This window comes from Macadamia integrifolia, chromosome 6 (assembly GCF_013358625.1).
Source record: "Macadamia integrifolia cultivar HAES 741 chromosome 6, SCU_Mint_v3, whole genome shotgun sequence".
NCBI classification, from domain to species: domain Eukaryota; kingdom Viridiplantae; phylum Streptophyta; class Magnoliopsida; order Proteales; family Proteaceae; genus Macadamia; species Macadamia integrifolia.
The window spans coordinates 21,287,361-21,300,532 of NC_056562.1; the positions used below are offsets into that span (position 1 = coordinate 21,287,361).

The following is a 13,172-nucleotide window of genomic DNA, read 5'->3' on the forward strand; positions in this document are numbered from 1 at the left end:
TTGTTTGGTTCCACTAGGATGACCCTCATAAGTGAACATCCTACTTCCCATGAATGACCATATTACAAAAGGATGTGTTCCAAATCTGAGTTTACCTCAAGACTTAAACTTAGATTTGAGCAACCTTTTTACCTAGTATAAAAGGAGAAAGCGGAAAGACGTTCTCTACGGAAGCCAATATCTCAACCCGCGAGAAACATGTACTAGCCTTAAGGCAACAAAACGATTTTTTAGAAAGAAACATAATTCAGAAGAATATCTATCAAAAGATTGACATTCATATCCGATACATACACCATTTGATTTACCGAACCAAACACCCCTTTAGAGTTAGAGAGTTGAGGCCATGTGACACATTTAAAGGTTTGTCTGGAGTGGTCAAAGAAGAAGATGTTGATGATGGTTGATGCCTTTAGGTCATTAGTTTCCAAAATAGTCTCCTCTTGGGGATAGGAGAGCTCTGATTGAGTGCAACTGAGAGTACCAGAATATCTGTCCTTCCTTTCTCTGATCTTTTTAGGTGCATCAGAGTTGACCCATGATGCACTGGGGATGTGAGTTTGGGGGTATGGAGTGTCGATCCTTTCTCCTTGAAAAATATAAATCTTACCTGCTTATACCATATAGAGAATCCCCTTATTAGCCTTTGTCTTTCATTTCATTGTAGGATTTATATATGTTCGTTACATTACAACAACAGCTATGGAAGACAAAAGAAGAAAGAGAGGCGTGGACCAAATTATCGTACGAGAACCATTCTCGTGTGGCTGGTCCATACAGATGGAATCCAACATCGAGTTGGTTGTTTGGTAAATTTTATCTGTGCAGATCAATCCTATACGAGAATGGTTCTCGTAGTACTTGATCCACTCTTGCTTATTCCTACCTAGTTCAATAGCATCTAGGGGTACAAATTTGGCCCACGAGACCAAGTCTATCCTGAGCCCGATAAGGCCTAATTGGGATTTTTAACCCCTATATTGAGCTATGGTTGAGGTATCTAGGCCTTTCGTCGATCCTGATCTTGTTTGACAATATATAATGGTAAAAGGTTTTGTGCACGATTGCTCAGAAAACCATTGGATGGGGACAAAAGCCCAATGAAATACAAAAATCACCCCCTTATTCGATGAGGGGCGTTTGTCTCATGCATGAATCCCTTCCCCTTATAAAATTGTTATAATAATATCATATATAGTCAAGAACCGTACTAGCCCGACCTTTCCTAGCCCTCAAATGGCGGGCTAGGCTGGTTGGGTTGAGCCCATTATTTGGGCTGTAGTTTCCTACCCCAACCTTGGGCTGGGCCTGGGCCTGGGCTTGATCCTGGGTAGTCAAGTTAGACACCGTTTGATAACGTTCCATTTTTGCATTTCTCTGTTCCTAGAAACAGAGAAACAGGATAAAAAATGTTTGATAAAAGTGTTTCGTTTCACATGTTTTTAGAAACAGAAACTGAAATTTCTACCTATTTATGGTTCTAGAAACGCCACAGGCGAAATAAGTTGAACTTGTTTCTGCGTTTCTGGAAACGACTACAACGGACCTCTAATTACCCCTACCTGATAAAAACTCCCTCATTCACAGAAGAAGCAATGAATTTGGTCCGTGGGGTAGATCATCCGATCTTCGACTACTGTTGACGAAATCCAGAGCTCCGCAAAGATCGACCTCGATCCGCTTCATCTCTAGGGATTACCAGTTCAGAGAGAGATATTGAAGAAGAGAAGAAGAGATGGAGATGATCCATCGGGTATTTCTCTTTCGCTTCATTTGATGATGAGGAAGACAACGGAGATTATGATGGTGACGATGATGAACCAACAAAATACAAACCAAAGTCTTTGGTGTCGTTTCTCTTTTCACCAATGGAATCACGGCCACAAGCTTGTGCTACTCTACCCAACGATGAGGAAGTTAACAGGTCCATGCCGATCTGTGGTTCAACTGAACAGGAACTGAAAACACCACCGTTGAACCAGAATGCTCGAGATAGGAGCAAATATGTTCACTCAGTACTAAACCTAATTGAGAATCTGTCACAGTGGAAAGCTGTCAAGGTTTCCAGGATGGAGAAGAAACCAGGAGACAAACCCTTCTTCAGATTAGATCATCAAACAAACACCCGACAGAGACATATTGGGACTTAATAAACCCAGAGAGATTAGGGCTTTGCAGATTTGATCGATAAAGTTGTGGCGAGTGTCTTAGCCTCTGAAGCTGAGGAAGACATCGTGGTTGAAGTGAGGGGCGGAGGTGGAGGTGGAGGTAGAGGAAGAAGACGCCATGGAACAAGGAGGAAGAAGAGATCGAGGATGGAGATCGGAAATGGTTCTGGAAGCTGAAGGGGCCAGTTTCCTATTTCCAGAACAGAGACAGAGAAACGTTTCCAGAAACAGGGTTTATCAAACACCTTAAATTCCGTTTTTGTTCCCAGAAATGGAAATAATGTTTCTGTCATTTCTTGACACAGAAACAGTAGAAACGTTATCAAACAGGCCCTTAGACTGGGTTATGTTGAGCTCGTTATGGCAGGGCCTAGGCTGCAATCTCCCACCCAACCTTAGGCTGGGCCTGAGCCTAGTCCTAAACTGAGCTAAGGGGACTTAGGATTGGGCTATAGTTTTAAAAAAATAAGACCCAACCCAGCCCCATTGCTTCTCTAGCCGCATCCTCTCTAAAAGTTTTCTCAGAGCTATAATATCTATGAGAGGGTTCTTTGAGTTTGGGGGCAATGGGACCCCATACAAAAGCATTAATAGGGACAGAGTTTTTGCCCTCCAAGAGGAGCGGCACTCATTTCACCCCTTTTGTGTAGGGGCGCAAGCTGCCTTCAAGGCTTCGTTTTTCCCAATCTACAATGAAATCTTTTCCATTTCTCATTTCTACTGCAAAAATTCGTATAGAACTTATATTGGTCTAACAACTGCACATTATTTCCAAGCTACTGGCAATGCATAATAGAACTCACCAGATTCTCAGGATACCCAAGCAAGCAATTGCAAATTAGTAGCTTACAATTACGGATGATGATGAACCAGAATACCCATTAAAGCTTCAAAGATGATGTGAAAAGAACGAAACCAGATACATCATATGAGTGATCCAATCTGAGTTTGCGTGATCAACAAAGCAGATCGATTGACATTACTCCTCCACTTTCAAGTTTATTTCCACATGAATGAAACTATTATGGAATTAAACAACCATTAATAGATTTTAATAGGATAAAATACATTGCGAATGATCTAAAATTTCAACCATAATTAAGACGGAATATGTCATTCTGCACAACGAAGCTCCCTTCTGGTGTTGGGACCAAATGAAACATCTGCAACAATCCAAAACAAAAACCCTTCCACCAATTAGTCTTCACAAAACACAGAGAGAGAGAGAGAGAGAGAGAGAGAGAGAGAGAGAGAGAGAGAGAGAGAGAGAGAGAGCTAACCTGGCTGAACCTTAAGTGGTGTTCCTCTCCTTGCAATTGAAGGTTGCCACTAACAAAGACAATGATACCACCAGGTAAAGAAGATGGCTGAGAATCGATGGTGGAGATGGTGTGGAGGCAATGATCGAAGGGCAATTGGGTGAGCTTACGAGCAATCTCTTCCACACCTTGTATCTTCTGACCTTCAAAGGACAGCATAGATGTGGGATGGTAGAGGGAAGGGAGATTGGCACGATTGGTGTCAAACAGCTGGTAGTAATGATCCACAAATGCCTTTCCCACCAATTCAACCTGTTCTTCCATTCTTCCTTTTCTTTTCTTTTCTATTTTTCTTTTTCCTCCTGAAATGATTCTCCACTCTCTCTCTATCTCCTCCTCTCTTAAAACAGAGCACTTTCCCAAGACATGTCAATATATATAGAAGAAAAAAAGAAAATATGCTGCAGAGTTCTCCGAGCAAGGGATCCAAAAAAAAGTAGGGGGTGTTTGGGGAATTTACATGGCAACTTTGAGTTTGCAAGCAACGTCCTTGTCTGTAGTGGTCGTTGAGGTGTAGTGAGTATCCAACGGTTGAGAGGGACCAGTCATACACCCCAGCCGTTGGATGTTGATTGCACCTCACTGCCCTGTAGACGATTTTGATGCCCTTAAATGCCTCCTTATTAGTTCAATTGGCTAAACTGGCTGTTTTACGCAACTAGTATAGCTCAGAATATAAAGCTATATAGATTACAGAGTTTGAGCAAAGAGATTAGAAAACTAAAACCTAAGACGATGCGCAAGAAACGAATGAAAATCGTAAATAAATAGTCACACAATGGAAGGATTTATGTGGCTCAATAAGATAACCTACGTCCACAGTGAAATGAGATATGCTTCATCATCAATGGAGAATTGGTGACTCTTAGATTGCAGAGAATAAACTCACTGAAATTAATAGCAATATTATATAGGTGCATTTTACTGAAATACTCATATAACCTTAAAAAAATTTCCTCAGAGACAACCACCTTACAAGTTTGTTGAGCCCTAGTAACAAAGATAGCAAACAAGGTCATTAGAATTAATCCACAATTTCATATAACTAAATACAAGACATCATACCCCCAATTGTGCATGGATGAAAATAAAATATGAAGCTTGACAAAATGGAACATTAGAGACTTGGAGAGGATAAAATAGTAAATAAACAAGTGATGAAGGGAAAGAATAGTTTCTGCTGAGTCTGTACGCAATGAATTCTGAAATGGGAAAGTGGAAAAGAAAAGAAAGGAGAAGGGACGGAGGTGGAGGGAATCGAATTGATTCGTATTTGACTGGGTTACAGTAGAGTAGAGATAGCTATTGGATATGGGAAAGCCGACCCACCCAAAAGGGCCCACCCACACAGACCACACAAGCTTAAGCTTCTAATCTTCTGTTCCTGAATTGCCAAACTTCGTAAAAGAACTTGATTTATATAGAGAAATTTTTGAGTTGGGTGATGAGCTATAAGGGAAAAAGCATTGACAATAAACTGTGGCGTAATGAAAACGCTGCGTTGTTGCTTTGTGAGAGTGAGGGAGTGAGAGAGAGAGTGAGGAGAGTCAGACGAGATAGTGGCCGAAAGTGGATGGAATATTTGCCTTTTCCTTGTTCATGTGGCCTTTTATTTCTTCTTCATCTTTTGCTTCTCCTTTTATTTCTTCTTCTTTTGCTTCTCTTTATCTCCTATCATGCCTGTCCAGTCTAATGCCAACGCTAACCTCAACGAAAAAAGAGAGAGAGATTAAGGTTGTAAATGGATAATAAAAATTTAAATTCAATTCACATATGTATTTATTTAGGGGATCTGTATTTGATCAGAGACAATGTAGATCCAAATTCGGATAGTTTAGAACATAAACTATCATATTCTAATAGATATTAATTAATAATAATAAAAAAATTAAATAACATATTATATTGAGGGTTTTTTTATGATTTCACATGTTGTAGAAAATAAGAAAAAGAGCTAAGACATCTGAGGCACCGTTTGACAATGTTCTGTTTCTGTCATTTTTACGTTTTCTTGTTCCCAGAAATGGAGAAATAGCCTAAAAAGCATTTGATAAAGTTATTATTTTTCACCCGTTTCTAAAAATGAATTTGAAAGAAAAAAAAAAAAAAGACTATTATGCCAAATAAATCTCTCAACTATTTAAACCTAAAAAGAAGCATTTGAATTCTCTCTCCCTTTTGGGCATCCGTTGATACTATTGGTTTTTTTAGTGGCATTATGTCTGTAAAAAACGTTTCGAGAAACAAGTTTATCAAATACCAAAAAATCCGTTTTTATTTTCGAAAATGTGAAAAACCGTTTCTACTATTTCTAGACACAAAAACATAAGTAACATTATCAAAAGATGTTGAATTGAAAACCAATCGGATTTGCAGGAGGAAGGAAGGCACGAACTACAAAAATAAGAATATAAATAAAGTCAAAATCTAAATTAGCATCAGCTTTTTTATAAGTAATTGTATCCATATTCAATCAGGGATATCCGGATCCTATCACATCCAATTTGTTTTTTTTTTTTTTTTTTTTTGGATGATCCGTTCAACATCTCTAAATTTGTATCATGCAAAAAATGACTTGACCTTTGTTCGATTGGGCTCCTTCAGTTTACTTACCATCTTTACTGGCCTCTGCATGGCCATTAATTAAGATATGGGCTTCATTTATTAAAATGCCCATGAATTCCTAAGCCCATTCAATTGCACAGCCATTAAGATATGGGCTTCTGTTAGTTAACTGATCTAGTAAGGATAAGGTCCATTTTTTTAGCCCACTCACCTCAAATCCTAAGCCCATTTGAAAGCCACCCCGGCCCATTATGTGGTGTAAATGTGTAATGACGGTGTAGGTACTTCTCCATACCAGCATTTCTTGTACACCCTTCGTGTAAGTTAGCGATAATCAATAGCAAAAGTCGTCCCTGGTCCTCTCTCTCTCTCTCTCTCTCCGGACATCTGGATGCGGGCTTCCTGCTAAACAATCCTAGAAGTCTAAACGAAACCCTCACACTTCCATCGATCCTTCTTTGGTGGAGATTGAAGAGGGAATTGAAATGGCGATCGAGAATCCTGGGCTTCGCCTTCATCTTCTCCTCTTCCTTGTTCTTTCATCTTCTTTCGCTATCTTCAAAGTTTCATCGGAATCAGACTCGGATCGAGTAGCAGAGTTACTGAGACTCCAACCCAGATCTGGATCTGGCGTAATCCATCTCGATGACCAAAGCCTCAGGCGCTTCGTCACCTCTGCAAAATCCAGATCCTACTCCCTCATCATCTTCTTCGATGCAGTTCATCTCCACGACAAGAGTGAACTCCACCTCCAAGAGCTTCGCGCCGAGTTCGACCTCGTCGCATCGGCTTTCATCAACAACAACAAGGACACTCCGGCCCACTCCAAGGTCTTCTTCTGCGACATCGAATTCAAGGAATCTCAGTCGAGCTTCGCCCTCTTCGGCGTCAATACTCTTCCTCACGTTCGCTACGTCGGGCCTCAGATTCAGAACCTCAAGGATTCGGAGCCTATGGACCAGAACGACTTTGCTAGGATGGCGGAATCCATGGCCCAATTCGTCGAGGTCAAGACGAAGGTGACGGTTGGACCCATCGAACGGCCTCCGCCTCTCTCCAAGAAGCAGATAGGGTTTCTGTTGGCGTTGGTGCTGATATCGGCTCCGTTCGTCGTGAAGAGGGTTATTGCTGGGGATACTCTGTTTCAGGATCCCAAATTGTGGCTTTCGCTTGCGGTGTTCGTTTACTTTTTCAGTGTTTCTGGGGCGATGCACAATATTATTCGGAAGATGCCCATGTTCTTGGCGGATCGGAACGACCCTTCGAAGCTCATCTTCTTCTATCAGGGTTCAGGGATGCAGCTTGGTGCAGAGGGTTTCGCTATTGGTTTCTTGTATACGGTCGTGGGTTTGTTGTTGGCTTTCGTAACGCATCTTCTTATTCGGGTGCGGAATGTGACGGTGCAGAGGGTATTTATGATTACTGCTCTTCTGGTTTCATTTTGGGCTGTGAGGAAGGTTATTTATTTGGATAATTGGAAGACGGGATACGGAGTTCATGGATTCTGGCCCTCGAGTTGGAAATGAGACTGCATTACATTGAGATCTCCTTTAGTTTTTGTTTTAAGGTGAGGATTTTGTGCCTAAAATATATTTTGACCAATTGGGAACTTTTGCCTCACAATTTAGTAATGTACTATTGATTTTGAGGCTTTTGCATCGTTATGAAGAAAATTTTAGTTTTCTTTTATCTGGGTTGAATTTCCAATTTGATTGAAACATGAAAACTGGAAAGTTTTAGAAACTTGAATGCATTTGTTGTTTATAATTTTTTTCTTGGATGTCGGTTCCATTGAATGCTGCTTTAGCAAAGTGTTGGTTTAAGAGTTGTTCTAGATGTGAAAATGCTATGTGCTTGTGTCCTCTCCGAGCTTGGTAATCCTGGTGGCTATTCCATCATTTTTATTCACTACGCTGGTACAGTTTAGTATGAGTTGCTGCAAACAAAGGGAACAATAAGGACTTGTGAAGTTTATTTGTAGTCAAAGAAGAGAACAAAGTATACCCAACTGTGTGGAATCTTCCTCCGTTTGTTCAGTATATGATAGATATTTTAACATTGTTGTTGTTGTTGTTGTTGTTGCTGTTGTTGCTGCTGCTGCTGCTACTAATATTAAAGTTAACATTGGATGAGAAAAGAGTGAGGGGGCGTGAGAATGTAGCTGAAAAATTGATTTAGGAAGCGCTAGTTGTAGTAGTAGTTCTAGACATGGATGTAGAAAGATACAACAGAATGGATATGCATGCAATATGTTTGAATTATTCTCCTATTATCCTCTAGAAATGAAGCATAATGCAGTCCTACTTTGACCCTAGTACAAATGGTCTGACTAGAATATGTCTTGATATTGTGTTTAAGTCATTCTTCTGATATCCTTATTTGATTGGTGTAATCATTTCTCATACAGTAGTACTGTTTGACAATATTCCTTTACAGCAATTCAATACTCATTTTCCTTTCTCAAGTTCTGACCTGCGTTCTAACCATCATTGCTGTTATCTTGTCTATTGCCACCTGGTACTTTTTTGTGCTTTCTATTCGAGGTCATTAAGATATTTCTTGAACTGTATTGGTATTTCTAGCGTTAACTGATGAAACTCAAGTGTATTTTTTCTCCCTTAAGATTTCTTATATGTTTAATTGAATTAGAGGGAAGAGATCCGCACAACGGTAAGGTTACTCCATTGCAACCTAGTGGTTGTGGGTTTGAGTTGGGTAACAGCCTCTCTACGAACCGGGGGTAAAGCTGTATACATTATCACTGGGTGCGCCCTTTATTTGTTTAATTGAATAAGGTAGTAAGACCCTGGCAACTAATGAGGCACTCCATGAGTCATTGAAGCTGAATTTAATTGACCTATTTCTCATTTTCTACAGAAACTACCACTGTGTGTGTGTGGAAGTACATAAGGGGATATGAATAGAATTAAGACTAAGAAAAGCACCTTTTTTTTTTAGCCCAAGATTCTGATGTTAGGTTGTCTTCAACCTTGGAGTTTCAGCCATGGTGAAAGGCGGAACCCAGCGGAAGAACAAGAGGAGGAACTCCCTTATCTTTGGCCCTCTGGATTTGAGATTTCAGGCCAAGGATCCCAAGGAGAAGGTCTACCAAACCCACCAGGGAGCTGCACAGATCAGCAGGTTAGAATGACACGGGAAGCTCCTGAAACTGAAGCTCGCGATAGAGGTTGTTGCAACCCAGTTGCAGGTTTTGCTCCTCACCACTGGAAGTGTCTTTGGGGCTGAAGTTCTAGGGTTCAGGTCGCCTAGGATCGAGGTTCTCAAGCTCTAAATCTCAGGCTCATCTGAGGGGTGTCAATGGAGATTGACTTCGACAATCGGGGCTGCTGGAACTGCCCAGAAACAGGGGGAAGGTTAAGAACACCGGAAAGAAGAAGAAGGGAGAGGGGAAGACGAAGAGAGAAGAGAAAGTTCAGAGGTCAGAGATGGAGAGAGAATATTAGAAAGGGGACAGAAGAAAACCACCCACAGTAGCCATCATTTCCAACCCAAAACACATTCTTTCAATCAATTTCTCAAAACTTCAAGTCTCTATTCTTCTCCATTACATGGCTATATAAAGAAACATCAAAGCATAACATTGGAAGTTAATTAAAATGGAAACTAACCTAAATTGGAAACTGAAATAAAAATTCAATTTCCTACTAACTTGAGGTCACCGTACACTAACAATTAAAGGAAACAAATCAATTTACTAATTATTCCCAAATCATCCCACGCTCAACTGCATCAGAGAGAAGTTTCTATTCCTGGTTTACTGTGTGGTGATGAACTCTTTAACCTGGTTTACTCTTTCCCATTCCTCCCTCTTATTTCCCTTGCAGTGGTCATGGCTGAAAAATTGGTGAAGGGTTCCCCAAGAAAAAGGGAAAAAAAAAGTGGAGCAATTCTTTCTGTTTTTTTTTTCCTTATTTGGGATAAGTATGGCCCCAGCAGAGTTGAAACTTATGAACTCTTAATTGTGAAGTGTTGGTCCTTGCTAATTGAGCAATTCTTGGCTGTATGCCATTTTATTCCCACATTCAAAACTTGGAAACAGCCTCTTCTGCAAAGCAGGAGGTAAGGTTGCGTACATTTGCCCCTCCCAGACCCTGCAGTAGCAGGAGCCTCGTGCACTGGGTTGCTCTTTTTATATTTTAGGCTTTCAGATCCTAGGAAGAGCAGTTTCCATGTTTCATTTAGATGGTTGTAGAAACAAATCTTTGGAGATGCTTCAAGATTTGCTTTTCCCTTGTACATCACCACCAGAGTGAAGTCATTTCAATTTGGAGCAAGGAGCTTTCAGAAGCATAGGTATGTATAAGCCCTTCATTCCTTCATTGTTGTCAGTTTCTATTGGTGCGAGGGTGGTGGTATTGAATAGTGAACCTGATTATGGTTACCAAGGTTTTAAAACTTGTGATCGGTCTCAATCGATACTGATATGGATTGGATCAGTACTGTTTGGGATCTGACTGGATTGGACCATTTTTTTATTTATTTAAATTTGGTGTTTTGGACCTATTTACCTTTATACCTTGTTAGTGAATCAATGCGGATCGGATTGTCTTGGCCAATACTGATCCAATTTTTAAAACCATTGTGCCTGCTCTCAGTCCATCTCAAGATGTGGATTATCTGATGAGCTACCGGAGTTAATGCGTCCTGGTTACCGTAGGTTTGATGAGTTCCAATTAAAGATCTATATTGGTGGTTGTTGATGAACTTGCAGTGATTCATTCTGATTGGTTGAGCTCTTGTGATTTTTGAATAAAGATAGGGGTGGAAATTTGTAATTAATCAAGCAGATGTCAGAACAGATAAATTCAGACGGGCACAGGAGTGAAAGAAACCATTACATAGATTAGAATTGAATCCCAATTTAGTCGACCACCAGTTCTATTTGGGCAGCGGTGGGGCTGGGGTGGGGAAGAACTCCATTTTTGTTGAATATCCTTTGGCTGGAAGAGCATAAATCCACAAAAGTGTAGACTCAAAAGTCCAACTTGATCAGACCCCATGAACAAAGATTTCTTCAGCACACATAGGGAATTGTTAAAAGAAACCTATCAAGCACAAATTTAAATTACATAGTGCAGACAAATCACTGAATAGGAGGTCAAGGTATATTACTTTACTGGATATGCTGCTGTTAAATTCGAAAAGAGAAAAGTGACAAGTGGGGGAGAGTGCTGAGTTGAGGGTCTAAAATTGGTGTAGGTCAGAAACTAAGGAGGGGTTAGTGTCAAATATTTTGCATACCTAGGCATTTCAGGGTTTACACCACTTGCATTTTTGTATTGCCAGTCCAAAGCAAGGTTAAGGGAGAAGGTTGGTGCATCAAGTTGGCAGACAGCATCTTAAAAGCCTGTAAGCCAATCTTAAAGCATGAATCCTGAATTTTTGCTTTTGTTCAATGGTGAACAGGATTTCTGAAGCCAACCCCATTTCCTTGGAATTAGACTTATATTAGTTGAAATGAATTGACTTGAGCATTGACTAACTGTAGCTTGTAATAGGGGGTTAGGTTGAGGAGTGCTCTCTGTATCTAATTTTTAATTTTTAAGATATGGTATATATATATATTTTTTTGGGTGTTTGGTTGGGGGGGTTGGTATTGCCTCCATCTGACACTCGTGGATCATGCGGAGTGCAAGGTGGGACATGGGACCAGTCACCTTCAGTGGCTGATTGAGGCCTGGAAGATTCAGATCATTGATTTCGGTTTATTGATTTTATATAGGTTTGAACAAATCAGATGCATGAAACTTTGTGGATGAGCATCAGTTACTAGATGATGGAATTAAAAAGATGCATATTTTTTTTTTAACAAATGCTCATTCATGCTACTTAATTTGTTTGCAAACTGTGTATATTTGAATGAAAGAAAAGTTTTTCCTTGTAAAGCTTCTGAATGACTTTGTGTAAATATAGTAACCTTATGGGTTCAGACTTCAGACAAAGTGAACTTACAGTTTGTGAAGCATGTTTCAGACATCAGAGAAATAGGTAATGTAATTGACCTGATGTTAGATGGTAAAATTTATTGATATTGAGTTTGATTAACTATAAAAACCTTTTATATTGAATGAGCCAAGCGCTTCTTATAAGTAGAGTCTCCCTGGCAATGGTGAAGATGTTGACTCAGGATCAAGGATTTGCATTATTAGAAATGCAAGTGCCTAATCTCCAGTAGAGATGGTTTTCTGTGGTTCCAACCTGTTGTGACGTCTGATTGAGAATGATTATCCAATTTAGTTTAATGATTTTTTTTATCCCCCTTTACTAGAATATTCTGGTTTCTGTTCCTATTTTACCAAGTGGTTCGGTTAAATGAAGACATACTGTCCAGACACTGTCTAGTTCGACGCACTGTTAAGCTCTATACTCTTGAAACTTTTGTTTCTTATTTGTTTTCCCCTGGATTTTTTTTCTTTTTAAATGTTTATGAGTTAATCTTGAAACAAAACTAGTCTGAATCACTTAGAATTTGTATGGAAAAGTACTGACACTGGAAAATTACCTTACATACAGGTTTCCTCCTTTTTAAAGGCTGCGTACATTATGACCCTTCCCAAATCCTGCAGTGGCGGGAGTTTTTTATACAAGTATACAGCCAGAAGAGCCAAGAGGAAGATGTTCTTAGTTTTTTCATGGAAAAAAACCATTTATTGTTAAAGTGAAGGATAGGGAATTACATTCTATGCTGCCAGTTCTAGTTATGCCTTCAATTCTAGCTCTTCTAGCCATCATATGTGCCTGTCTAGCACTTTCTATAAACCTGTAAAATTTTGCAGTTCCTCAGATTTAATTGAAGTAAATGCATCGTACTGTAAGTTAAAACCTCCATGGTCCAACCCTTGGAAATATCCCATCTCAAGTAATGGAATAATTTCAAGACAGTTGGAAAAAAGATAACAATCTCCCACAGATCTTGCTGTTGAACAAGCTTCGTTGCTACCAGTAACTCATTGAGCTTGGCTTTGTTCTCACTGTTGCTATGCTCATTACTGCATAAGATAGAACTATTAAAGCTGCCTATGCTGATTTTGAGGTTTCTTGTAGAGCCTGAATGGATGGTTTTAACTCTGCATTTGACTGGTCTTGGGGAAGGAATAGA

General features: G+C 39.8%; 2 protein-coding genes across 2 annotated transcripts; one reads left to right on the top strand and one right to left on the bottom strand.

The window, feature by feature from the left end:
- Positions 1–3,027: 3,027 nt before the first annotated feature.
- On the bottom strand, positions 3,028–4,342 carry LOC122081528 (nuclear transport factor 2B-like). The gene is made up of 2 exons (XM_042648680.1): positions 3,449–4,342; positions 3,028–3,331 (listed from the first exon to the last, which is right to left on the bottom strand). The coding sequence occupies exons 1-2, from the start codon at positions 3,749–3,751 to the stop codon at positions 3,257–3,259; spliced, it is 378 nt and encodes a 125-aa protein (XP_042504614.1). The 5' UTR covers positions 3,752–4,342; the 3' UTR covers positions 3,028–3,256.
- Positions 4,343–6,395: 2,053 nt separating this feature from the next.
- Positions 6,396–12,897, top strand: LOC122082026 (probable dolichyl-diphosphooligosaccharide--protein glycosyltransferase subunit 3B). The gene is made up of 2 exons (XM_042649522.1): positions 6,396–7,619; positions 12,587–12,897. The coding sequence occupies exon 1, from the start codon at positions 6,538–6,540 to the stop codon at positions 7,576–7,578; it is 1,041 nt and encodes a 346-aa protein (XP_042505456.1). The 5' UTR covers positions 6,396–6,537; the 3' UTR covers positions 7,579–7,619; positions 12,587–12,897.
- Positions 12,898–13,172: the final 275 nt, after the last annotated feature.